The sequence below is a fragment of the Tinamus guttatus genome, unplaced genomic scaffold (assembly GCF_059628265.1).
Source record: "Tinamus guttatus ecotype Peru unplaced genomic scaffold, ASM5962826v1 Tinamus_guttatus_pri_ptg000260l, whole genome shotgun sequence".
Classification (NCBI taxonomy): domain Eukaryota; kingdom Metazoa; phylum Chordata; class Aves; order Tinamiformes; family Tinamidae; genus Tinamus; species Tinamus guttatus.
The window spans coordinates 208306-236060 of record NW_028288794.1 but is presented as its reverse complement, the minus strand read 5'-3'; the positions used below and the strand labels follow the sequence as shown (position 1 = coordinate 236060).

Sequence of the window (27755 nt, the reverse complement as noted above, 5' to 3'; positions counted from 1 at the left end):
CAGAAGCTTATACAAACATAACAGTACAAACCTGCTCACAAAAAGGTCTCAAATTTATCTGGTTAGGGAATGTATAGCAACTAGTTTCCTTGTATCTTTCACACTTCTCAAAGTCAAAGTTAAATCTCAGGAGAGAAATGGTGAGAAAGGGAGGCAACTTACGTAGCTTAGCTGACTGTAAAACAATAAAAAGGAAAAAAAAGTTGTAAGTACACAGTTATAAAGATTAGTGCTTCCATCACTCTATAGTCAAATAAAATACAGTATTTTTCTAGGAAAGCTTTGGTACAACCAGGGAGGCATGACTAAGAATGCCCCAAAAGTCCCATACTTCCTCCTCCTACAAGGAAGGAAAGACGGACACTGCTGAAATTTCAGGCAGTACTTGTTTCTTTGCCCCATTAATTCTTTGCAAGGGGGTTTTCTTGAATTTTCTATCAGGCAGCAATGCCTTCATACCACTGGGGTTACACTTTCCTGCAAAGCCAGGCTAGCATTTTCACAGCAACTTTGCTCTTGGCCCATTGCTCAGCCCCAGCCATCACCAGGCCTGCACCAATCCCAGCAATCCAGTATAGACTACACACATTCAACTCCTGGTGAATGGCACATAAGGATGACAGCAATGGTGGCTCTGACCTTCCCAGATAAACAGATGGGCACTCAAATCAGCCCCTGGGCTAGGGGCCCCCTGAAGAAACTTGAGTGTGGCTATGTATGAAGCTCAGCCCACCAGCCTTGCAGCCAAAGTGCTTGCTCCCAGCTGCAAGGAAACCACCATGTAAGACCATTTTCTCTATTGCTCCCCTCTTCCTGAAAGGGCACTGTACTCCACCTGAGGCCTGATCCAATGCCCCTTTAGGAGCCTTATGGTTCCTTGGGATTCTGACACCTGGAAGAGCCCTGATCTCCGCTTGCTGGCTCTGCAGTTTCAAATGCAGAAGCATGAAATGATCTTATCTGTGATATAACTACATCTGACACATCCATAATGTCCAGAAAGAAGGATCACTCCCACATTTATTTGTAGCCTGTTATACAGTGAAAGACTGTTGGGCTACTTCAGCATAAAACAGAAATGCTCTGAAGAACATCACCAGAAGCAAGAAGCCTCTGTGGTGTATTAAGAGCTTCATGGCTGCTCAAAGAAAAAGATCTTGACTCAAGTCTGTGGGCGATGATAAATGAATAATAAGTCACGCCTTGCTGGAAAGCATTGGTGTATCCCAGAAAAGCTCTAGACTAAGCAGAGAACACACAAGCAAGAATTTGAATCCATCCTCATTTATGGGAGATGACAACATTCAGGGAAGGGAAAGTGAGATGATCTTAATTCATTAAGGTGTGGAGTGCAAAGTGAAACCAGATATCCTCTGAATGCAAGGGCAGAATCGAGGACAGTGCTCTTGAGCCTTTCCAATGTCTCCAACAATTGTCCATTTTGAAGCCAAAGAGACACTACAGTTTAGAAACCTCCTAGAATTAAGTATCTCTTTTGTGCCTGCTGTAAAGACCTTAATGCTTAGTGGTACGAAGGACTTTGCATGCTCTTCCAATTTCAGAATCATGATCTTAAATATTTGATAAAGTTGACTTCAACTATTAGTTTCTTCAGCAGCCAAGACAAAAGAAGGGGGGAGGGGGGCGGAAAAAAAAGATGCCACGAGACATTCAAAGCTCCACAAAATACTAGAGGGAGCGAACGGCATGTACAGATGGGCCAGGCTGATCACAGAGCACCCTTCCCTTTGAAAGAAGCTAGGTGTGCCTAATTATTCACACCTTTACCCAAATCCCTTCCGAAAGCTGAGACAAACCTGCTAGCACCTCACTTGCTGTCAGTGCTGCCGCTCAGAGCGGTCATGCTGGGATCATGCACAGCGTGCCAGGGGGACCACGGAGCCCAGGGCAGCGGTTGTGCCATCCTCAACTGCCCTCTGTTGCTGCAGCCTTAAAGCAGAAGCCCCCTCACCCAAGGCTGTCCTTGCCTCACCCCGGCCTTCCCCAGCCACGTGGTTCCCACTGCTCTACTCTGCGGGTGACCAACTTGGAGAGGTAAGGGACTGTACTTTGCACACCACATCAAGTGTAAACAATAAATCATCAACTAGAAGATAATGAGAGAGTGGGTCAACTCAGCAGATTCACTGATAGGCTTTCTTCAAAAGCATCTTCTAGCTGCAGTCAGGAGAAGACTTTCACATTCAGTATTCTGACCACAAGGAAATGACTCTTCTGTCTGGATTTTCCTCCTCCTCATTCCTGCCCTTTCAGATAAAGGATAACTCCTGGCAGTGCCCATAGATGGGAGCTACTGGTTTAGCACACGACAAGTAGCAGAGACACTCATCCAGAGAGGATATGGCAAACAGCAATGACACAGGCATGCACCACAAGAACACACCCACAGCTGGAGGTATTAGAAAACTTGAGTGGTTCCTTACATAAATACACTCACCTGAAACATCTACCTTCCCATTAAATGCTCTAGCACTATATAACAGGTCTACAGCTATTTCTGTATGTTTTTTCTCACTGTAAGAGCCTGCTCAGCAATAGGGAAATGACACAGTACCCAAATCAACAGATCTCATTTCTGTGTGAAATGAGAGATGATAACTACTTTTCACTCTCATTCCTCTTCTTCGTGAGATGATTCTCATATGGTTTTACCTGCTGCATGAAGGCTTTCTTCGTGCCCTAGCTTATCTTTTAGCCTTAGGTCTGAAATGCCCCAAGCCAGGTACATCAAAGGTATGAGAAAGAGGCAGGAACTACATAGTAACTACATCTCATCTCTCTACCACTGACTAGATTAAAGACTACAATATCAAGTCAAGAAATGAGTCACTAACTTTTTTGACATGGCTACGGTGGATTAAAAAGGAGGACAGTTTTTGACACCCTCTTATACGCTGTCTGATTAAAGATAAAGCTTTTCTCATATTGTACGTATGGGGCAGACACACCAACATAAGCTAAGCTCCTACCTAACGCCAAACTGAGTACAGGGAATCACCAAACACACATTACCTTTGAGGCTTCAACAAGTTTATCACAGGCTCCACACCGATACAAGTTATCATTTTCAAAGTATTCTTCTTCCACATACATGTTCCACAGTGCCTCCTCCAAGCCAGCAACACCTTTCACGGCTACTGTTAAGTCTAAGAAATCTTCCTACAAAGAGACACAACAACAAGAATATTAAGTAATAAGCAATGCAAGTTAATGGTACATTAGAAAGACGCTCCTCAGATCTGCTGCACTTAATGAAATCATTCATTTTGCTTTCATTGTTAACAGGCCAAAACACATATCCACAGAATAGGAATTAAATCATTTTTATTTTCTAAGTAAGATTTTTTTCTTAATTAAAAAGAGCAAGAGGAAAAAAGGTGAAAAGATGTGTTTTACTCTTGTTACCGCACTGCTCACCTCTCTGCTAAATGCATCTACTAAAGGCAACACTTTGCAACTCAGAGGATGCAGTAATGCTTTTCCCACCTCTGCTCACCCATGAGTCACTTCACACATCCCAATGTAGGTGGTTTAGAAAAATGCCAGCCAAGACGTGCTTAAGTCATGCATAATTTTAAGTCTGCACTGCCCTACCCATATATCCAACCCTGCTTAAATTCTAGGTAGAACACTGACATGCAAAAATTTTTTGTTTGTTTGTTTTAAATAGCAGTTAACTAACAAAAAAACCCACATTTAAGCCAACAGAAATATCACAAACAGGCTGAATAAATTCTGATGAAAAAACAGAAAAGGCACTTTACCTGTCTCTCGCTGACATTTTTGCATTCTTTGCAGACAATCTGGTTGACAACAATCCCATGGTATAACCGGTTAATAATGTCATGACCTGAAGTCCCAACAAGGGAAGTTTCCAAAGCACTGAACAGAATTCTATTTAATTCCTGCACATCATGCTGCCTCATTTCCTGCATGAGGAAAAGAAAACTTGAAAAAAAAAAAGTGCCATCTGCTTTGCTCATTTTTCTGCCTGACCTCTTAAAAATAACATAAAGTGTGGCAAAGAGATGCCTCAATGGTAACCCAAGTAATAAGTGTCATTAGAGACAATTACTATTATTTGTCATTTTTAATTCAGTTATGTTTCTTCTGCTACAAATATATAAGATATAATTCACATGAGATATCTGGGTATACTGCCACTAAACCAAAGTTACAGAGGTCACTTTAAAATTAAAGGAACAACTTTTTTTTCTGTTGCTTACTGGAAACAATTGACATGTACTTCATGCAGAGGTGCAAACTAAACAGTAACAGTTGACTCAACTAAAAAGCTACCTCTACAACTGACACTATGGCAATTCTTTAAGTGATGAACTTTAAAAATACTCCCTCTGCCCAGGAAAAAAAATTTCAGTGATGGTGTCTGAGATGGGAAGTCGTACCTCATTGCTCTTCCACCCAAAGCTTTCAGTAAGGTCTGTTGTAGATGCTGCCTGCTGGTCTAAGAGCAGGAGCTGAGCAAATAACCGTTGAAGCTGTAATGGTATTATTCGAATCTAGGTGTAACAAAAAAAAAAAAAAAAAACAGATCAGAAAGGCATGTTAAATCAATCATTTAAATAAAGTGAAATATAATTTAGTGCAGAAATTATAAGAAACCCTAAACCCTAAGAATCCAAACATAAAACATTAAGACAGATAGACTTTTCAGGATTTATTGCTTTTTTGAGAAAGGATTGGGTGCTGTGGATGGGAGGAGATGGGAAGGAGAAGGGTTCATGTCAACAAGTTTGATCAGTAGTCTATTTTTATCTTTAAAAAAAAGATTTACAAAAGAAAAACAATTTTCCAAGCAGCTACTTTTGTGACTTTAACCTAAGAGATAAATAATTAAATTCTGTAGTCAACATGAATAAGCACTTTTTAAGCAAAGATCAAATTCCAATCCTGTGGTATCTTGCCCGTGGGTGGGTTGCTAACCCTTCAAAGAGCATCACTGCAGGCAACCAGGCTGCACACCCATGTTCAGTGCTTTTACTAATAACAAGTAAGTCATAGCACAGAGAAAAATAGATAAGCACTGGGCAGATAACGCCTTTGTTCCTACACCATGTGAAAGCAAAAGAACTTGGCTATCAAATTCAACAAGAACGAGCTCGATATCTTTTACAGTAAAAGTTACGGCACTGAAAGCTTACATCTACATGCAAAATTAAGCATCTGCCAACCAAATTTTCTTTCAGAATAAATATTAGATTTTTATTCTCATGAGAAGCTTCATGTGAAGCAAAACATTTTTTTTTGAATCAACAAACAGCAAATACTAAGTAAACAAAATTAACACCTTTGCATCTGGTTTACTGCTATCATCCAAAGTCCCAAGTTCTTCAGGTCCTAGAGAGAACAGTGCTTCTGCAATTAAAAAGAAAAAAAGAACGCCATAACACAGTATCAAAGTATTTTTTCTTTAAGGAATCTAAGCTAGTGGCAGTCGCACACACTTTTTAACAAACTAAAATTTTAAAAAAATGTTTCGAAACATCATTTAGGCCACACAGCTGCTTCAAGCTAAACAATGAAGTATAAGCAAGCAGAAAGGATTTAGGCAGAAAAGTACTTATATTTTCAGGCACTGCAATGATTGCATTTAAAAATGAATGACACATGATGGACAGCAATAACTTCTCTTATTTATGCAAGCGGTAGCCTGTCTACTTTTAAGAAAATTAAAGGCTTACAATACTCATACTTCAAACTGAAGTGACAAAACTAATTTTACAGACCAATAGCTCTGTGTAATCTACACTTACTTCAGATAAATTGAAACAGAACAGTCAGTAAAAAATTGTGTATTCATTATGTTTTCTAGTAAAGAGCTAGCAATACATGTCACTAGGCAAAATCAATTCCAAGATTACTTTAAAAAGTTTTTGAATATAGTACCTCTAAACTCTGGTGTGAATAGCAGAGTCTGTAAAAGGGAATTGAGGTAGCAGGTCCCACCCTGATTTTTGATTCCACTTAAGTTGGTGAACTCCCTGGGAGCTGGTGGCTCTGCATCTCTGTGCTTTGACTTCCCTTTTCCACATTGATTGTTGGAGATAAAGGAAAAATCTTCTTCAAATAAGTCCCCAAACATTGTGAAGACAAAACAGTCCTTCAAAAACATACAAAATAAGGTATTAATACAAAAAATGGAATCGGATTTTTCCTCAAAAAAAACGTCAAAGTAGTCTTTTTAGTCTTGAATGAAGGATTTCCTTATACTTGGTCTAATTCTGTTCTGCTCATTCAAATAACATAGCAAAAAAAAAGTGATTTTAAAACAATACGGTTTTAGAGCAACCTGGAAGACACACAACTACCATCATGTATGCCACATTTCAGTTGTGTGCAGCAGCAAAAACAAACACGAAAATAAACAGGTCCTTCTTCACTTCTAATTAACTAGTGCTTAGGTTGCCCGCTTCCATGTGGGGAAGGCATGTAAGAAAATCCCTAAAATTGACCAGAAAACCTGCACAGTGTCAGAACAAGTTAATGTGCCCCAAGAATATGTCTCTAGTACTGGCCAATTCAGAGAGGCAACACAGTGCTACTTTGTCAAAATACTCTTTTGCTTCCAAATATTTGAAAGGCAGAAACTTACTGGCCACAAACTGATTCTGCTACTGTGAGCAATGCAGCAATGTCCAATCTATCTGTTCCAGAGCTCTATTTCACCACTTCACATGAGGCTTATCCCTATAAATACCCCCCACAAAATAAGATTACATGGTTGGAATTCCTTCTTAATTAAGATAGAGGAAAAAAAAAAGGATAATTTGGGCCTCTTTGCATTATGTTTTTCTCCTCTGAATACAACTATTACATATAAATCTGCCAAAGTACCACTGAGACATAGCTGCTAGTTTTAACACTCTTTGTGACTTGTGCCTCAAACTTCATTTATTTTTCAGTTAGGCCTGTTTACACTTCAGCATTAGCTATACAGAGACCATCATCCATTCTCTGCTCCCCATCCTAAAGCACAACACCAGGATGCCCCTCTTACTCCTAACATGTTCCCTCACCAGAAGGAGCCATAACTGCCTCGCTGACAACCCACGGCACCATCCACCACTCCAGAGAGGTGCTTGAGCAGGGTACTCCCAAAGCCTCCCTCACTGCTCATTTCAGGATTCTCAAGGCATTTTTTTTTGCCTTCCATCAACATACATTACTATATATATAATAATATAGTAATTATTTTAAGTAATTCCAACTCCCTCTCAAACCAGGGTCGGTTCGGATCACACTGCTTAGGGCCTTGTCCAGTCAAAGCTGTAACAGCTCTAGGAAAGATTCCACAAACCTCTAACCTCTACCCCCGTGCTTGAGTACACTCCAAGTAAAACACGTCCCTTATCTCCCACGGGAGCTTCCACGTCACGATTCACACCTGACACCTCGCGACCCGTCCCCGTGCAGCGGCCAGGCCCGCCCATGCCCTTCCTGCAGGAGCTGCAGCAGCACCAGCGACTCCCGCGTCGCACGGGCAGAGCGAACCCGCCTCTCCCCACCCCCAGGAGGCCTCCAGGGCCCGAGCACGCCGCGGGCCTCCCGCGGAGCCCCGCCGCCCTGGCGAGCCCCACATTGGTCTCACCGAGGAAGGCGCAACAGGAGCAGCAGCCGCCGCCTGCGGCCCCCTCAGCGCCGGGACGCGCAGCCAGGGCGCCCCCCGCCGCAGCCGGAGCGCCGCGGCCCGGCCCCCGCCGCCATGTTTGTTTGGCCGAAGGCGCGCAAAGCCCGCTGGGACGTGGAGGACGCTCGCCGCCACTACCACGCCCACAATGCACCGGGCCGCACCCCGGGAGAAGATAGCAGGGCCCTCCCGGCCTCCTCCCGCCGTTCCCCGATCCCTAACGTTATCGGCGCCTTCGGGCAGCGCCAGGAAGGAAACGCTGCGCGCAGGGTGCGACGTAACCCGAGACAGCAGGCAAAAAAGAAAAGCCAGGCGCGCACTGCCTGCTGGGGGTTTATAGTGGGGCGGTGGCGTCACCGCGGCGACGCGCATGCGCGCATGCGCGCGGGAAAAGGCCCCCCCCTTCTCCCACGGCCTTCTGGGATTTGTAGTTCCCTACGGCCGCCGCGTGTCGGGGCCTTTCGAGAGGAGAGCGGCCAAGCTTTGCTATGGAGATGCGGCTACTGCCCCATGGCGGCCTGGGGTGTCGGATACGTCAGCGCTGAGCCTTTTGTTTGGGAAAAAAAAAAGGTGGAATAAGAGTAAGACCTATAAAATTGCATTTGGAAAGCAGGTGTCTGCTCAGTGGTCTGCTCAGCCCACAGCATCCTGGGCAACCAGTCACCACCAGGCCTGGAGGAGGTCCTTAGTGTTACCTCCATGACCAGGCAGAGGGGGCCTGAGGGACATTGTCAGTGTCATCCCCATAACCAGGTGGGGGACCTGGAGGATGCCCTCAGCACCACCCCCATAACGAGGGAGGAGTCCTGGGGACATCCTCAGTGTCACCCCTCATCATCACCCCCATAACCAGGGAGGGGTCCTGGAGACATCCTCAGTGTCACCCTTCACATCACCCCCCTGTGACCAGGCAGCAGGCCTGGAGAATATCCTACATGTCACCCCCATAACCAGGCGAGGGGCCAGGAGGACATCCTCTGCATCACCTATCAGCTGCAGCCACCCAGCCCACTGCACCTCACGTTGGCCCAGCTTTATGAGTAAATTGAGGCTCACCCAAGAGCATTCTGGAAGGCAGGGTGATGCAGGATGGTGTCAGCTCTGGGTATGGTCCCCACTTCGAGGTCACGAGGCCATTCCCAATGAAGCCAAACTAAAGCACACACTCTCAACTCCTGCCGAATGATGGACACATGGGAGGAGAACAACACAGCTACATGGTGACCCAAATCACTCTGGAAAGCACTGGGTATGTGGGGACACACTGAAGCAACACAAAAATTAGTAGCTGTAAGTGAAGCATAAGCTACAGCACTTGTGGCCCAAGGTATTTTATCTGTTTCAAGGAGACCTTCCTGAGGCTGGAGCTGATTGTCCACTAGCCGTTTGTGGTCATCCCCTCCAGGCATTGCACTGTCCTAAAACTGTTTGCTCCAAGGCCCCTCTAGGAGCCTTTCAGCTCTTTCTCTGGGATTGTATGACCCCACCAGACATAGCACAACTCTTGTACTAGCATTGCAATTTAAAATACCAGAAAAGCCTAACAACTAATCAGAGAAGATCAGATTTCTCTTTGGAGGAAGCTAGGTGTGCACAGATAATCCCAGTGTTGCACAACTTCCTTCCTAAAGCTGTAATCAACAAACCAACTTGCACATCACTTGCTAGTACTGCTGGCTCTCACAGCAATCATGCTGGGGTCATGCACATCGTGCTGGTGGGATCACAAAGCCAAGGGCAGTGTTCGCGCTATCCTCAATTTACTCCCTTCCAGAGCAGCCTTAAACTTGAGGGTGTCCTGTCCTTTTTCCTGTCTATGTGGCTTCTCATCTACATTGAAGGGTAATCAACTATTGTTTTGCACTCCCGTGAACCCAGCAAAGCTTAATTCATAAAAAAAAATGACTTTTGACAAATAACCAAGTCAAAGTGTGTTAAAACATGCCTCCTTTACCCTTTTCAGCAAATACATGGTTGTTATAAAAAAAAATAAAACATGTTTTAATGAAGAAGTGTTGCTTATTAAATTGATCAACTCTAGGTTAAATAAGTCAATTAATTTGCTTCAGTTTTATTTTTGTGACATATGGTCTCCTAACTGGCTTATTTTAAGATGTATAAAACCGTAGCAGTGAATAATTCTCTGTGGGTGGGTTCTCTTTGGTGGGTTCTGGTGGTCTTCTGAGACCCCTGGAGGCCGTCTTTCCATGTCCATTTCAGGATGTCTAGTAACTCATTTTCGTATATGGCCTCATTCTGGCCCAGAAGACCCTGTTTTGGTCCTACTGTGCAGTTTCAGACAGTTCCTTGAAGATACGGTGGTCCTTATCTTCGTGTTCAACCAGTGTTTGCTGTTTTGTCCATATTCTCTCACGATGGCCCAGTAACACCTGCTCTTTTGTCCGTATTCTCTCAGAATGTACCAGCAACAGCAGCAAAAACATCTCCTTGGGGGCATTCTCTTCTGGGGTTTCTCATACACTATCAGCGCTGCCCACACAGCAGTCATGCTGGGATCGTGCACATCGTGCCTGTGTGATCACAGAGCCAAAGGCAGTGGTCACGCTATCTTCAATTTACCTTCTGCTGCAGCCTTAAACTGGAGGTTGTCCTATCCTTTCCCTAGTCTTTCCTATCTATGTGGCTTCTTACCTACATTGAAAGGTAAGCAACTATTGTTTTGCACTCCCTTGAACCCAGCAAAGTTTAACTCATTAAAAATAACCTTTGCCAAATAACCAAGTCAACTGAGATGCTAGCAAGTGTTCACGAGTTCCTCCAAGGCACTGATATACTTGATGTGCCCTAAGCCTGACTTTGCACTCTCTCCTTATCACATGAAGAATGCGGTAACATTTGGACTACACCCATCCTGGTATAACAAGGCAATCATTCCTTGCACCTAAGAGCATGCAACACAACACTGTTGTGCACTGGGCGAAACATCTCATTACACAGTGTGTTAAAACCTGCCTCCTTTACCCTTTCCAGCAAATACATGGTACGGTTATAAAAGAAAAATAAAGCCTGTTTTAATGAAAAACTGTTGCTTATTAAATTGATCTTTTTTGTCCACTGATAGCTTTTCACCACCTTTCTCATTCTGGAAATAAGAAGATACTTTAATTGCTACTCTTTTTTCTCTCCTTACCATTATAACAACATTAATAATGCAGAGTTTGTTTTTTGGCTTTCACCTCAGAGCTCCCTGTCGCTACTTTGAAGCTCAAAGATTCTGTTTCTTGAAATAATCACATGCCAAAAAGAAAAGAGCAACTTCACTCTTTTGCCACTCACTCAGTAGTTACTCCACATATGAAGGAAATGGCAAATATTGCAAAAGTGTGCAAAAGAAAAAAAAATAACCACGGGGAAACATGCAAAAAATCGATCATAGTTAATTTTGTTGCACTAATAGTTGTATGGGATGGAAATGCCATGTCTCAGGCGTGCATCCATGGGACAGAGGCTGCAGGTCTGCAGCTTCACAGAGCTCTGCCTTACTGGCCAGGTCACTCTCCTCTTGGGGCTGTTGTACTCTACAGGGTTACTCTGAGCCCTGCTACCTCAGAAGACCCTTGGTCTACCTGCTCTTTCCCCTTCATCTGAGCTTCTCCTGTTCCATCTTCCGAGAAGTCATCTAAACATCCATGTCTCGGTGAAATCTACCAAGTCTGTTTTCATTTCTCACTGTGCTTCTGGGACAGCTCTCCCTAGACTTGCCTTCCTTGGCCCTGGACATTAGGGCAACACAAGACACATGAAGGATCAAACAAAAAGTCCTAGCAAATCTGACTAATGCGCTAGGGAAACAGGTCTCAATTGGAAACTGAAGAATTGCAATGATTCAGCAAAGGAGAAAGTTCTCATGTGGCCTTGCAGATTACGAAGAGAACAAATCCCTGCTGGCTGTCAGCCCTGACAAGCATAAATCAAAGCAGTAAATCATTAGCTAGGAGATAACGAGGAGGTGGCACAACTCAGCAGATTATCCAGTAGGTTTCCTTCAAAAGCACCTTCCAGCTTCAGTCACAATGAGGAATCATTTTCACACTCAGCATCCTCCCCTCAGGAAAATGACTTTTTGGCTTCGTTCTCAGCTCGCTGCCTGGATTTTTCTCCTCCTTGTTCCTGGCTTTTCAGATGGAGGGAAGCTACTGGTGGTGCCCATGGATGGAAGCCACTGGCTTAGCATGCGGAAAGTAGTGGAAAAGCTCTCAGAGAGAGGACACGAAGTGGTGGTGGTTATCCCAGAAGTAAGCTGGCGGATGGAAAAGACGCAGGCCTACACTGTGAAAACGTACTCAGTGTCTTACACGTTAGAAGAGCTAGATAATTCCTTTCGTGAGTACTTAATGACTCACTTCAAGGGTCTGCCTTTTCCACAGAATGCTGTAGCACTGTATAGAAGCGCTGTATCTTCTTTCAGCACTATTTTTTCTCACTGTAAGAGCCTGTTCGGCAACAAAGAAATGGTACAGTACTTGAATCAAAGCAACTTTGATGCTGTCCTGACAGATCCTATTTCTATGTGTGGAGCTATAGCAGGTAATTATTTTTCAATCCCTTACATCTTCTTCATGAGAGGACTTCCTTGTGGATTACACTACACAGCAAATCATTGCCCCAACCCTCTGTCGTATGTCCCAAGACTATTTACTTTCAACTCGGACCGCATGACTTTCTTTGAGAGAGTGGAAAACGCACTCATTTCAATCCTGGAGCTTGGCTACTGTGCCGGTTTCTATTCAGAGGCTCTGAAGTTTTCCTCTGAAGTTCTTCAAAGAGATGTGACCATGCTGGACCTTCTGAGCCCTGCTTCCATTTGGCTGCTGAGATTTGACTTTGTGTTTGAGTATGTCAGACCAGTGATGCCCAATATGATCTTTATTGGAGGTATAAACTGTGCTGAGAAGAAACCTCTGTCAAAGGTATGTTCTTCGCCTTTGGATTGTACCAGTGAAATGTGATTATATATTTTGTGGAGATTTTGTGCTGTTGGAAGCTTCTTTTTGGTGATTTAACGCAACTTTTTTTTGACAGATGGTTTCCACAGGTTGACACAGTATTATCTTGATAGATGCAGATTACTGTTACTTGGGTTAATGAGGATTTGCTGACAAGTCCAACAAAAATGCCATTTCATCTGCTAACTACAAATTACTATCCTCAATGAATGTATTTTATTCACTGACCAGATGTAGTTTTGATTTCATTTTCATGCATTCTGGCATACATTTCTCTCGACTAGAAACTGAAAGACCATGCGCTGAGAATTTTTTTTAAATATACTCTAGGTCAAATAAGTCAAATAATTTGCTTTGGTTTTATTTTTGTGACATATGGTTTCCTAAATGGCTTATTTTATGATGTATAAAACAGTAGCAGTGAGTAATTCTCTATGGGTGCAATGCAAGACACACATTTCCTTCTTGTGAAATGACTCACTTCCTTTTGAACTCTCATCACATGCATTGACTTGCACTATAACGTCCTTGGCGCTAAAGGTTTTTCCTCTCTTCTTTTGTGTTTCTTTTATACTCTTTGAGGGGCTCGTGCAGAGCCACTGGACTTCCCTCAGGTGCATAAAGAGAAAGTTGACTGCGGGCATTCCCTCACGGTAGAATAAGAGAAGGGCACTTTGTAGTTTGACATTCGAGAATTGTTGTAGCACATTCTTGCTGGTTACCTGAGAGAGTCTTTGCTTTTCTATCCTGAAGGTGTTAGAGTGGCATACACATGGAAGGTAATCCAGGAATCCAGAGGGAGGGCCGGAACAGTTACAGCTTCCACAGCACTACGTGCCATGTCTCTGAGGCCTTCTCGGGGCTTTTGGGCTTTCTGTAAATAACAGCTCGTTGACTGGGATAGCTCGTTGACTATAGACAGTTCAGAGCAATGTGCTAACATGTTGGTGTCTGTTTATTAGGGTCTTTTTATTATTATAATTATTTTTTCCCTGAGAACACTGAACACCTTTAAAACCAAAAATACTGTTTGTCGGCCTTATATTGCAATGGAAAAATACACATCAGGCACATAAGAGATGTGCTACTCTTAAAAAAAAAAAAAAAAGACCAACTGCCTGAGTTTTGCTTTCTGGTTAAGTTAATACACTAATTCCCCCATGATAGTAAAAGTCAAAGATTATGCATAAAGACCTGGGGAGGTTATGACTAATAAGTTTGCAGATATTGCAGATATCCAGCTCACTCTCCTACAAAAGTCACAAAATATTCCAATTAATGTTACCTGAGAAGTCTTCAATGTCAAATTTCTTTGTTAGGATACAGTCAATAGCTTCAGGATCACATACGATCATTTTCACATGAGGTCTATTTCTTGCTGTCCTAGAAATATCTGTGCCTTGTGACTTGCTCAGCGGCTGCTGCTTCCTGATGCAGAGACTTGCAGTAAGGTGACTTTGTAACCCACTTTCAATATATCCACTTTAAGTGAAATCATGCTAGCCAAACCATCTACTACCCCATTCTCTGCAGGCAAATGCCAGTATAGCTCCATGGGAGTTTCACCTATTCAAAACGTAACAGTAAAATCAGGCAGGTTCCTGCTCTTGCTAGTGTTACCAAAAACCAGGAATAAACCTCTTAAGACCAATGTAGCATTAAGAAGCAGACGTTCACTTTATTGCAGCGCTGGGGGTGCCGAGGATAGCTCCACCTGTCGTGCATGCCCTAAGGTGTGTTTGCTAAAACTTTTATTTCGCTATTACCTAGCCATGCATTAAACTCTAGGAATTATTCTACATATTCATTCTATTTTCCAGAACTAATTACAATATACCCCACCCTCACGCGTGTGCCCTCTGTCTCTTTGAGCGGCAGTTCTCGGGTGGTCTTTTGAGACCCCTGGGAGTCGTCTTTTCATGTGCATTTGATGACGTCTAGTAACTCCCATATATGGCCTCATTCTGCTCCGGAAGACCCTGTTTTGGTCCTACTGCCCAGTTTCAGACAGTTTCTTGAACATACGGTGGTCCTTATCTTCATCTTCAATCAGTGTTTGCTGTTTTGTCCAAATTCTCTCACGATGGCCCAGTAACACCTGCTCTTTCTTCCGTATTCTCTCAGAATGTACCAGCAACAGCAGCAAAAACATCTCCTTGGGGGCATTCCCTTCTGGGGTTTCTCATAACACTATTAGTGCTGCCCACACAGCAGTCATGCTGGGATTGTGCACATCGTGCCTGTGTGATCACAGAGCCAAAGGCAGTGGTCACGCTATCCTCAATTTACCTTCTGCTGCAGCCTTAAACCGAGGTTGTCCTATCCTTCGCTACTCTTTCCTATGTGGCTTCTTATCTACATTGAAAGGTAAGCAACTATTGTTTTACACTCCCTTGAACCCAGCAAAGTTTAACTCATTAAAAATAGCCTTTGCCAAATAACCAAGTCAACTGAGACACTAGCAGGTGTTCATGAGTTCCTCCAAGGCACTGATATACTTGATGTGCCCTGTGCCCGACTTTGCACTCTCTCCTCTTCACGTGAAGCATGCGGTAAGATCTGGACTACACCCATCCTGGTATAAAAAGGCAATAATTCCTTGCACCTAAGAGCATATAAGACAGTTTCTGACAGTTCCTTGGAGACACGGTGGTCCTTATCTTTGTCTTCAACCCGTGTTTGCCGTTTTGTCCATATTCTCTCATGGTGTCCCTGTAACGTCTGCTGTTTTGTCTCCTGAAAGCACTTTCTCACTTGCTTTTGCTAATGCTTCTACCTGGCTTGTAAGGTTTTCGAGTAGCAGTCTATTTTCTAAAGCCATAACCCAAGGCATTAAAAGACATTGTAGACCCCAGGCAATTTTAACAGAAGTAGTAGGGCCCTGCCAATCATCATCTTCATTCAGGGGCTCTTTTATTTTTTCCCTAATATTGGGGCTTAATAGATGTTCTTTTCCAAGTTTGGCATAATGCAAACAATCTCAAGTTACTGGGATAGTTACATGAGTATATGGCAGTCGTGTGGTCCACAGCCCACCTCCAAGGACTTTCACACTGTACCCAGGTGCTGGAATGCTGAATTTATCACATCGTTGAATTTCATTCTTACAAATGTGTCGTACTTTAAAAGCCTGTCTAATAGGTAAAGCCAGTTTCTCAGTTTCACACTGGGATCGGGTAATATTACATGTAACCTCTCTAGTGCAATTCCATCCCGACTTGGTATAATTATATCTATGTGTGTCTCCCCATCTAAAACACCAGTTAACTGGGGAGATACATCTCCAATTTCCTTGTAATCTCTTTGTCCAAGTTATGAGGCTTTCCTCAAAAAAAAAAAAAAAAGCCTTCTGGTAATCGTGACACACCGTGAGCAGTATGGTTGTGTGTGACACACAAAGTTAGAAGCTCCGCTGCTTCCTGTTCTCCTGCATGTTCAGCCGCCCATTCCAGAATAAGAGGTTTGAGCCTCTTGGGCAGGAAGAGCTCCATTGATGCCCCCAAGACAGTTCTGTCATCTCCTTTCCTCCATAGCATTGAATCCTGCAATACATCACTTCCTCTCTGCCTACATTTGTTCTCTGTATCCTGATAATAGGTTTTGCTTGCTCTTCTTATGGCTTCTGTTATGTTATCCAGTTTTAGGAGATCTATCATACTTATTGATATTATGGCCCAAGGCAGGGCATCTGCTGCTGAGTAAGGTATAGGGAGGCAGGCTGTAACACTTGAAAGCCTGCTCATTCTTCCAAATCCTTTCACTATGCTCATTGCCATATTATTCTCCTAATTTATGGTTTCTACTGTTTCCACTCCTCTCTTTTGTCTATGTAAGGGAGAGGAAGCCCTTTGAAGATGCCAGAGCGATATGTGTAATGCACATAATGCAGGGGATCTCCTGTATCATTCTGAATCCAATATATATATTTAGTGCAAGTAGCTTCAATTCTTGGATGCCTCACCTTAATAGATGCAACACTCCTTTGGAGATTGATGCTGAGCCATACACCATAATCCTCTTATCCCTCTAACGTGAATTTCTAAATGATAATTTTATCTCATAGCTTCCCTAGGTTTTCAGTTTTTTAATCCTTTGCAGTATCATATGCAAGGGGTCCCCAGTACGTTTGCCCTGGTATCCTGGGGCCACTGTTATCCTTGTGTAATGAACCCACGGTTCAATATCCTCTACCTTTACTGCAGTGTGGGCTGTCAAGAGCACTTGGAAAGGTCCTTTCCGCTTCTCCTGCAGTGGTTCTGAGCTCCAGGCTTTCACATAGACGAAATCTCCTGGTTGATAAGGATGCACCAGAGTATCAAGGGCGAGGGGTCCCGTCAGGGCGATGTGCCACCGAAGAGTTGCCAAAGTCTTTCCTAAAGATTACGTACAACTGCAAGTCTGTCATACCCTTTACATGCATTTCTCCAGGGAGTTCTGGTGCCTGAAAAGGCTTCTCATACAGTAACTCATATGGACTAATTCTCTTTCTTGCATTAGGTTGGACCTTGATTCTCAAGGGGGCTAATGGTAAAGCCTGTGGCTACTTCAGTGAAATTTCCTGACATATTTTACTAATTTGTAGTTTAAAAGTTTGATTCATCCTCTCCACCTTCCCACTTCACTGAGGTCTCCAAGGAATATGTAGATCCCATTTAATCCCGAGAACCTTCCCAAGTTGTTGTACTATAACAGCCACAAAATGAGGACCTCGGTCAGAGGATATCACTATTGGAACACCAAACCTGAATATGATTTCTTTCAATAACACCTTGATTATCTCTTGTTCCTTGTTGGTGCCGCAGGCAAAGGCTTCTGGCCATCCCAAAAAGGTATCAATTATCACCAAGAGATACCTATAACCACTTCGTCTTGGCAGCTCTAAGAAATCAATCTGCCAGTACTCCGCAGAGGAATTACCCTGTCAAATAATTTCCGGGGGAGGCCTCTTTGTATTCATTGAGCTATTTCTGAGGCATAGGGGGCACTTTGCAGTAACAGATTTTACAGTTCCTGTCATTCCCACACTGACAACTGAATTTACTAAACTAGAAATCTAAAGTAGAAGAACAATAATTTGTTTCATTGGGGTCACTAACTTCATTAATCAATGTTGCATTTAGTGTAGCTGCTAATTTCTTATCCAGCTCACTATATTTAGGCCTTACCTCTTGGAGCTCAATCCTTTCTACCGGTACTAGAGCCAGGATGCCTTGTTCAGCAGCCTCCTTTGCAGCTGTATCAGCCAACCTACTTCCCGTGTGCACTGCTGTCTGGCCAAATTGATGTGCTTTACAATGAATTATGGCCACCTCTCTTGGTCGTCTTATTTCCTGTAAAATCTGAAGGGTTTCTTCCTTATACTTGACAGTCTCCTTTCTTATCTGAGCTTTACTTCTCGATGTGCGATATCCTCCTTGTCCCAAGAAATTTAACAGGCTTATGGTCATTAGTGGACATTCTTCTGGAGTTTCAGCTGCTAACAAAATGGCACGCACATACTGCAATATTGTTCCTTCTGGGTTTTCCTTTTTCCACAACTCCAGCTCCTTTGCCATTGGATTGCCAAATATTGTTGGGCTGTTCTTAAACCCTTGAGGCAGCACTGTCCAAGCAAGTTGCATTTTATGTCTGCTAGTGGGGCTCACTCACTCAAAAGCAAATATTGCCTGACTGTTTCTATCAAGGGGTATGCAGAAGAAGGCATCCTTTAGATCAAGCACAGTGAACCATCCATGGTTCTCCTTTAAATTTGCTAATAAGGTATACGAGTTAGCCACTACTGAGTGGCTATCTTATACAGTCTGATTTATTGTCCTTAAATCTTGGACTAATCTATACTGCCCATGAGGTTTTCTCACTGGTAATATTGGTGTATTATATTCCGATTCACAATCTATTAATAATTCATACTTCAGAAACTTACTTACTGTACTTCCTAGGTCCTTCCTTGCTTCCAATTTGAGGGAATATTGTCTTAGTCTTACCGGTTCAGTCCCTGGTTTTAGTGTAACCTTGACTGGTTGGACCAACCGGGAATTTCTTCTGCCCATACCAGGGGGGTCACTGCATCCTGTACTTGGATCAGGATCTTTTCCTCCTGCTTGTCCTGTAACACAAAAGCACTCATCTCCACGGCTTTTGATTCAGTATCAATAACTGCAAATCCTCATCTTAAAGATTATTTTTGCCTCTAATTGCTTAATAAGTCCCTACTACTCAAAGGCTTACGACAGTTGGGTATATATAGAAATTGGTGGGTCATCCATTGTTTCCCTAACTTGAATTTTAGAGCTTTAAAAAATTTCCTTGTTCCCTGTGGCACCAACAATACTTTACAGTATCAGAGCTAAAATTTCCTTTACAAGTATTAAGTACAGAATAGGTAGCTCCTATATCTACCAAAAATTCTTCATTCCCCAGTCTTAATGTAACCAGAGGTTCAGCTGGGGTTGAATCCCCTGGTCCCTGTCAGTAATCTTCATCTAATGTCATCAATCTGACTGCATTTAGAACAGGGTCCAACTTTTCTGCTTGTGGACATTCACTTTTCCGGTGTCCCTTTTTCCTGCAGATTGTGCACTGGTCCACTGAGAGGCAAGGGCCTTTAAAAGCAGAGGCTGCTTTTCCCATCCTCTTCCTATTCCTGAATTACTTCTATTAACCGCCTGCCCCCACCTCTTCCTCTCAGAAAACTTCCTCCGGAGAGGGCTTTTGTGCATGAGCGAATGCAGCTGCCAAGATTGCAGCGTTATGCCTGTTCTCTGCTGCTTCTCTGTTATTTTATACCTTATATGCAATCCCTATGAACTGAGATATTGACATTCCAAGCATACCATCCACTTTCTGAAGTATTTCCTTATATCTGGTGCTGATTGTCCCACAAATAATGTAGTAAAAGTTATATTATTAGCTTCATCTTCAGGATCCAAGTCTGTTAATTTTCGAGCAGTCTCACAGAAACTGCTTATAAAAAGCAGAGGGATCCTCAGACTTGTCCTGTACAACTTGATATAGCTTTGCAACAGTTCTAGGCACTCCATGCTTTATTCCATGTAATATTAACTACTGATACTGCTTAACCATTAACCTACGCACCCCCCATATTTGATCCCAATCTGGTTCTTGTGCCAGCATAAAATGTTCCAGTCTGTCCCTAATATTTTACCCCTCCTTTTCTTCTTGAGCTTTATCCAATACCATTCGGTTTACCTGAGCGCAAGTAAAGTATTCGTAAGCACTTGTAAGCAGCTGACTTACAAGTCCAAGTCTTCCAATTCATTAAATCTGCAGCCGAAAAAGGAACCTTTACACGTACAGGCATTCCCTCTGCTCCCACTGCCTGATGCAGTTGGAATCACAGTGTTCTGCCATGCTCAAGTCCTGCCTGCAATTGGACTCGAGCCCTCACTTCCTTTATTATCAGGAAGTATCCTGATACTTCCCCCCTTTTCCGAGAGAACAATTGCACATCCTCTTCCTCATCATCCACTTGCAAAGTCTTTCAAACATTTTTCTCAGTACTGCAAGCCAAACAAATCTGAGACACCTTCTTTTTGTCCTCCAGCAACATAAACACATTCAAATCAGATACCAAAAATCACATTTCCTTCTAACATCTTCAAATCAGATATCAGCAATTTACATTTCTTTCTTCTTCATGATCATTTCTCAGAGAAAAAAAAAACAAATCTACATATGGGATTTCATCCGACTTATCCACTTATCCTGCCCCCTGCAAAACAATATTATAAAGTTGTGGTTTGTCTTAGATTTCCATTCTTGGGCCTCTTTTCTCGATCTTCCGGAGTGTATAGCGACCACCAATGATTACAATACTCCACAAGTTGTTTCAAGTAAGGGGATCTCCCCCTACTATTTCCCAGTGTTTTAAAATACATCCCAGAGGAGATCTTTTCAAGATCCATTCTTCTCCTTCTTCCGAGGAGCAAATATTACCCATTATGTTGACATGTTATCGGTCTGCCTCCCCGTTTTCTTATAACAGTCACCAAATGCAAAGTTCAGACACGGGCAACCAACGTGAGAATAGCCATGCCACTCTGAACTTTAAAAAACACAATTAACCAATCGTCTCGAGATCCAGACGAGGAAACCTGGTACTGTTCCAAGTTTCGACATCACAGTTATCCAGCAATCTTGGCCTGATTTAACCCTTTGGTGGAACTTTAACCCATAGGATCCTGATTTCAACCTTTAGCCTTTGTGTGGCAGCTACCCTGAAGCCCTCCCTGCGAAGCTCTCGCTTCCTCTCACGGGAGAGCTTTTTGGCCAAATCAAACCCTACCTTGTAGAGCTTTCATTTTGTCCAAGATGGGCACCTTTGGGGTGGGAATCTAATCTACCCCTCAACCAACCTGTCCCTTCCCTTTGGTATGTACCTTTGCCCGACCTTGCAAAGTTTTTGCCTTTTCTTATCGGCAGGCAGCCTTTTTTAAGGATCCTATCATAAAGAAAGGAATACCTTTACCTTCCCAAGGCTCTTCGATCCGGGGATTGGAGATTCTCCCCGAAAATCCCTCGGTGCCAGCTGGAGATTCAAAGATTCCGCAGATGCTTTGAGGTTCAGGGGCTGTGTCCCGCCTGGTTGCCAGAAATTGTCATCAAAAACCGGGAATAAACCTCTTAACACCAGTGTAGCATAAGAAGCAGACATTCACTTTATTGCAGCGCTGGGGGCACGGGGGATAGCTCCACCTGTCGTGCATGCCCTAAGGTGTGTTTGCTAATGCTTTTATTTCCCTATTATCTACCCAGGCATTAAACTCTAGGAATGATCTTACATATTCATTCTATTTTCAGGAACTAATTACAACACACCCACCTCTCACGCATGTGCCCTCTGCCCCTTTGGTGGGTTCTGGTAGTCTTTTGAGACCCCTGGAGGCCATCCTTTTGTGTCCACACAATGACGTCTAATAACTCCCTTCTACATATGGCCTCATTCTGGCCCAGAAGACCCTGTTTTGGTCCTACTGTGCAGTTTCAGACAGTTTCTTGAACATACGGTGGTCCTTATCTTCGTCTTCAACCAGTGTTTGCTGTTTTGTCCATATTCTCTCACGATGGCCCAGTAACACCTGCTCTTTTGTCCGTATTCTCTCAGGATGTACCAGCAACAGCAGCAAAAACATCTCCTTGGGGGCATTCCCTTCTGGGGTTTCTCATAACACTATTAGTGCTGCCCACACAGCAGTCATGCTGGGATCGTGCACATCGTGCCTGTGTGATCACAGAGCCAAAGGCAGTGGTCACGCTATCCTCAATTTACCTTCTGCTGCAGCCTTAAACTGGAGGTTGTCCTATCCTTTCCCTAGTCTTTCCTATCTATGTGGCTTCTTATCTAAGTTGAAAGGTAAGCAACTATTGTTTTGCACTCCCTTGAACCCAGCAAAGTTTAACTCATTAAAAATAACCTTTGCCAAATAATCAAGTCAACTGAGACACTAGCAAGTGTTCACGAGTTCCTGCAAGGCACTGATATACTTGATGTGCCCTGAGCCCGAGTTTGCACTCTCTCCTTTTCATGTGAAGCATGCGGTAAGATTTGGACTACACCCATCCTGATATAAAAAGGCAATCATTCCTTGCACCCAAGAGCATGCAAGATAACACTGTTGAGCACTGGGTGAAACATCTCTTTACACAGTGTGTTAAAACCTGCCTCCATTACTCTTTTCAGCAAATACATGGTACCGTTATAAAAAACAAAAAATAAAGCCTGTTTTAATGAAAAAGTGTTGCTTATTAAATTGATCTTTTTTGTCCACTGATAGTTTTTTCACCACCTTTTTCATTCTGGAGATAATAAAATAATGTAGTTGCTACTCCTTTTTCTCTCCTTACCATTATAACAACATAAATAATTCAGAGTTTGTTTTTTGGCTTTCACCTCAGAGCTCCCTGTCCCTACTTCGAAGCTCAAAGATTCTGTTTCTTGAAATAATCACATACCAAAAAGAAAAGAGCAACTTCACTCTTTTGCCACTCACTCAGTAGTTTCTCCACATATGAAGGAAATGGCAAATATTGCAAAATTGTGCAAAAGAAACAAAAAAATAACCACGGGGAAACATGCAAAAAATCGATCATAATCAATTTTGTTGCACTGATAATTGTATGGGACAGAAATGCCATGTCTCAGGTGTGCATCCATGGGACAGAGGCTGCAGGGCTGCAGCTTCACAGAGCTCTGCCTTACTGGCCAGGTCACTCTCCTCTTGGGGCTGTTGTACTCTACAGGGTTACTCTGAGCCCTGCTACCTCAGAAGACCCTTGCTCTACCTGCTCTTTCCCCTTCATCTGAGCTTCTCCTGTTCCATCTTCCAAGAAGTCATCTAAACATCCATGTCTCGGTGAAATCTACCAAGTCTATTCTCTTTTCTCACTGTGCTTCTGGGGCAGCTCTCCCTAGACTTGCCTTCCTTGGCCCTGGACATTAGGGCAACACAAGACACATGAAGGATCAAACAAAAAGTCCTAGCAAATCTGACTAATGCGCTAGGGAAACAGGTTTCAATTGAAAACTCAAGAATTGCAATGATTCAGCAAAGGAGAACGTCCTCATGTGGCCTTGCAGATTATGAAAAAACAAATCCCTGCTGTCACTCAGCCACAGCCAAGCATAAATCAAAGCAGTAAATCATTTGCTAGCAGATAACGAGGAGGTGGCACAACTCAGCAGATTATTCAGTAGGTTTCCTTCAAAAGCAACTTCCAGCTTCAGTCACGATGAGGAATCATTTTCACACTCAGCATCCTCCCCTCAGGAAAATGACTTTTTGGCTTCGTTCTCAGCTCGCTGCCTGGATTTTTCTCCTCCTTGTTCCTGGCTTTTCAGATGGAGGGAAGCTACTGGTGGTGCCCATGGATGGAAGCCACTGGCTTAGCATGCGGCCAGTAGTGGAAAAGCTCACAGAGAGAGGACACGAAGTGGTGGTGGTTATCCCAGAAGTAAGCTGGCGGTTGGGAAAGACGCAGGCCTACACTGTGAAAACGTACTCAGTGCCTTATACCTTAGAAGACCTAGATAATGCCTTTAATGTGTACTTTATGACCCACTTGAAGGGTCTGCCTTTCCCACAGAATGTTGTAGCACTGTATAGAAGCAGTACAGCTATTACCAGCGTTCTTTTTTCTCAGTGTAAGAGCCTGTTCGGCAACAAGGAAATGGTACAGTACTTGAATCAAAGCAACTTTGATGCTGTCCTGACAGATCCTATTACTATGTGTGGGGCGGTAGTAGGTAATTATCTTTCGGCTCCCTCCATCTTCTTCATGAGAGGATTTCCGTGTGGATTACACTACACAGCAAATCAGTGCCCCAACCCTTTGTCGTATGTCCCAAGACTATTTACTTTCAACTCGGACCGCATGACTTTCTTTGAGAGAGTGGAAAATGCACTGGTTGCTATCCTGGAGCTTGGCTACTGTGAACATTTATATTCAGAGGCTGTGAGGTTTTCCTCTGAACTTCTCCAAAGAGATGTGACCCTGCTGGAACTTCTGAGCAATGCTTCCATTTGGCTGCTGAGATTTGATTATGTGTTTGAGTATGTCAGACCAGTGATGCCCAATATGATCTTTATTGGAGGTATAAACTGTGCTGAGAAGAGACCCCTGCCAAAGGTATGTTCTTCTCCTTTGGATTATACCAGTGAAATGTGGTTACATGTTTTGGGGAGATTTTGTGCTGTTGGAAGCCTCTTTTTTATGATTTAATGCAACTTTCATTTGGCAGATGGTTTCCACAGGTTGACACTGTATTATCTTGATAGAGGCAGATGACTGTTACTTGGGTTAATGAGGATTTGCTGACAAGTCCAACAAAAATGCCATTTCATCTGCTAACTACAAATTACTATCCTCAATGAATGTATTTTATTCACTGACCAGATGTAGTTTTGATTTCATTTTCATGCATTCTGGCATACATTTCTCTTGACTAGAAATTGAAAGACCATGCGCTAATTTTTTTTTTTTATATATATACTCTAGGTTAAAAAGGACAATTATTTTGCTTTGGTTTTATTTTTGTGACATATGGTTTCCTAACTGGCTTATTTTAAGATATATAAAACCGTAGCAGTGAATAATTTTCTACGGGTGCAATGCAAGACACACATTTCCTTCTTGTGAAATGACTCACTCCCTTTTGAACTCTGATCACATGCATCGACTTGCACTATAACGTCTTTGGCGCTAAAGGTTTTTCCTCCCTTCTTTCGTGTTTCTTTTATACTCTTTGAGGGGCTCGTGGAGAGCCACTGGACTTCTCTCAGGTGCATAAAGAGAAAGTTGACTGCGGGCATTCCCTCACGGTAGAATAAGAGAAGGGCACGTTGTAGTTTGAGATTTAAGAATTGCTGTAGCACGTTCTTGCTGGTTACCTGAGAGTCTTAGCTTTTCTATCCTGAAGGTGTTAGAGTGGCATACACATGGAAGGTAATCCAGGAATCCAGAGGGAGGGCTGGAACAGTTACAGCTTCCACAGCACCACGTGCCGTGTCTCTGAGGCCTTCTCGGGGCTTTTGGGCTTTCTGTAAATAACAGCTCGTTGACTATAGACAGTTCAGAGCAATGTGCTAACATGTTGGTGTTTGTTTATTAGGGTCTTTTTATTATTTTTTTTTCCTGAGAACACTGAACACCTTTAAAACCAAAAATACTGTTAGTCGGCCTTATATTGCAATGGAAATATACACATCAGGCACATAAGAGATGTGCTATTCTTAAAAAAATAAAAAAATAAAAAAGACCAACTGCCTGAGTTTTGCTTTCCAAGGGAAGCTTGCTTTCTGGTTAAATTAATATACTAATTCCCCCATGATAGTAGAAGTCAAAGATTATGCATAAAGACCTGGGGAGGTTATGACTAATAAGTTTGCAGATATTGCAGATATCAAGCTCACTCTTCTACAAAAGTCAGGAAATATTCCAATTAATGTTACCTGAGAAGTCTTCAATGTCAAATTTCTTTGTTAGGATACAGTCAATAGCTTCAGGATCACATACGATCATTTTCACATGAGGTCTATTTCTTGCTGTCCTAGAAATATCTGTGCCTTGTGACTTGCTCAGCGGCTGCTGCTTCCTGATGCAGAGACTTACAGTAAGGTGACTTTATAACTCACTGTCTATATATCCATTTTAAGAGAAATCTTGCTAGCCAAACCATCTACTACCCCCTTCTCTGCAGGCAAATGCCAGTATAGCTCCATGGGAGTTTCACCTATGCAAAACATCAGAGTAAAATCAGGCAGGTTCCTGCTCTTGCTAGTGTTACCAAATACCAGGAATAAATCTCTTAAGACCAATGTAGCACTAAGAAGCAGACAATCACTTTACTGCAGCGCTGGGGGTGCCAAGGATAGCTCCACCTGTCGTGCATGCCCTAAGATGTGTTTGCTAAAACTTTTATTTCGCTATTACCTAGCCATGCATTAAACTCTAGGAATTATTCTACATATTGATTCTATTTTCCAGAACTAATTACAATATACCCCACCCTCACGTGTGTGCCTCTGTCTCTTTGAGCGGCAGTTCTCGGGTGGTCTTTTGGGACCCCTGGGAGTTGTCTTTTCATGTGCATACGATGACGTCTAGTAACTCCCATATATGGCCTCATTCTGGCCCAGAAGACCCTGTTTTGGTCCTACTGCCCAGTTTCTGACAGTTCCTTGGAGACACGGTGGTCCTTATCTTCGTCTTCAACCCGTGTTTGCCGTTTTGTCCATATTCTCTCATGGTGTCTCCTGTTTTGTCCATGAAAGCCCTTTCTCACTTGCTTTTGCTAATGCTTCCACCTGGCTTGTAAGGTTTTCGAATAGAAGTCTATTTTCTAAAGCCATAACCCAAGGCATTAAAAGACTTTGTAGACCCCAGCCAATTTTAACAGAAGTAGTAGGGCCCTGCCAATCATCATCTTCATTCAGGGGCTCTTTTATTTTTTCCCTAATATTGGGGCTTAATAGATGTTCTTTTCCAAGTTTGACATAATGCAAACAATCTCAAGTTACTGGGATAGTTACATGAGTATATGGCAGTCGTGTGGTCCACAGCCCACCTCCAAGGACTTTCACACTGTACCCAGGTGCTGGAATGCTGAATTTATCACATCGTTGAATTTCATTCTTACAAATGTGTTGTACTTTAAAAGCCTGTCTAATAGGTAAAGGTAGGCTCTCATTTTCACACTGGGATCGGGTAATATTACATGTAACCTCTCTAGTGCAATTCCATCCCGACTTGGTATAATTATATCTATGTGTGTCTCCCCATCTAAAACACCAGTTAACTGGGGAGATACATCTCCAATTTCCTTGTAATCTCTTTGTCCAAGTTATGAGGCTTTCCTCAAAAAAAAAAAAAAAGCCTTCTGGTAATCGTGACACACCGTGAGCAGTATGGTTGTGTGTGACACACAAAGTTAGAAGCTCCGCTGCTTCCTGTTCTCCTGCATGTTCAGCCGCCCATTCCAGAATAAGAGGTTTGAGCCTCTTGGGCAGGAAGAGCTCCATTGATGCCCCCAAGACAGTTCTGTCATCTCCTTTCCTCCATAGCATTGAATCCTGCAATACATCACTTCCTCTCTGCCTACATTTGTTCTCTGTATCCTGATAATAGGTTTTGCTTGCTCTTCTTATGGCTTCTGTTATGTTATCCAGTTTTAGGAGATCTATCATACTTATTGATATTATGGCCCAAGGCAGGGCATCTGCTGCTGAGTAAGGTATAGGGAGGCAGGCTGTAACACTTGAAAGCCTGCTCATTCTTCCAAATCCTTTCACTATGCTCATTGCCATATTATTCTCCTAATTTATGGTTTCTACTGTTTCCACTCCTCTCTTTTGTCTATGTAAGGGAGAGGAAGCACTTTGAAGATGCCAGAGCGATATGTGTAATGCACATAATGCAGGGGATCTCCTGTATCATTCTGAATCCAATATATATATTTAGTGCAAGTAGCTTCAATTCTTGGATGCCTCACCTTAATAGATGCAACACTCCTTTGGAGATTGATGCTGAGCCATACACCATAATCCTCTTATCCCTCTAACGTGAATTTCTAAATGATAATTTTATCTCATAGCTTCCCTAGG

The 27755-nt window shown here is 42.9% G+C and overlaps 3 protein-coding genes across 3 annotated transcripts in view; 2 read left to right on the top strand and 1 right to left on the bottom strand.

Moving 5' to 3' along the window:
* Positions 1 to 6174, bottom strand: part of USP40 (ubiquitin specific peptidase 40) — a 28221-nt gene extending 22047 nt beyond the window's left edge. Inside the window, exons 1-6 of the mRNA XM_088526967.1 lie at positions 5929 to 6174; positions 5330 to 5397; positions 4428 to 4541; positions 3786 to 3950; positions 3034 to 3180; positions 32 to 175 (exon numbers count right to left, since the gene is read on the bottom strand). Of these exons, the coding sequence (XP_088383093.1) occupies positions 32 to 175; positions 3034 to 3180; positions 3786 to 3950; positions 4428 to 4541; positions 5330 to 5397; positions 5929 to 6154 (864 nt within the window). The 5' untranslated portion in view covers positions 6155 to 6174. The remainder of the gene's footprint in view (positions 1 to 31; positions 176 to 3033; positions 3181 to 3785; positions 3951 to 4427; positions 4542 to 5329; positions 5398 to 5928) is intronic.
* A 5649-nt stretch (positions 6175 to 11823) lies between these two features.
* Positions 11824 to 27755, top strand: part of LOC104573235 (UDP-glucuronosyltransferase 1A1) — a 123005-nt gene continuing 107073 nt past the window's right edge. Inside the window, exon 1 of the mRNA XM_088526957.1 lies at positions 11824 to 12600. Coding sequence (XP_088383083.1) covers positions 11839 to 12600 — 762 coding nt within the window. The 5' untranslated portion in view covers positions 11824 to 11838. The remainder of the gene's footprint in view (positions 12601 to 27755) is intronic.
* Positions 23407 to 25684, top strand: LOC148594303 (UDP-glucuronosyltransferase 1A9-like). Its single transcript, XM_088526946.1, has 2 exons — positions 23407 to 24282; positions 25553 to 25684. The coding sequence occupies exons 1-2, from the start codon at positions 23428 to 23430 to the stop codon at positions 25682 to 25684; spliced, it is 987 nt and encodes a 328-aa protein (XP_088383072.1). The 5' UTR covers positions 23407 to 23427.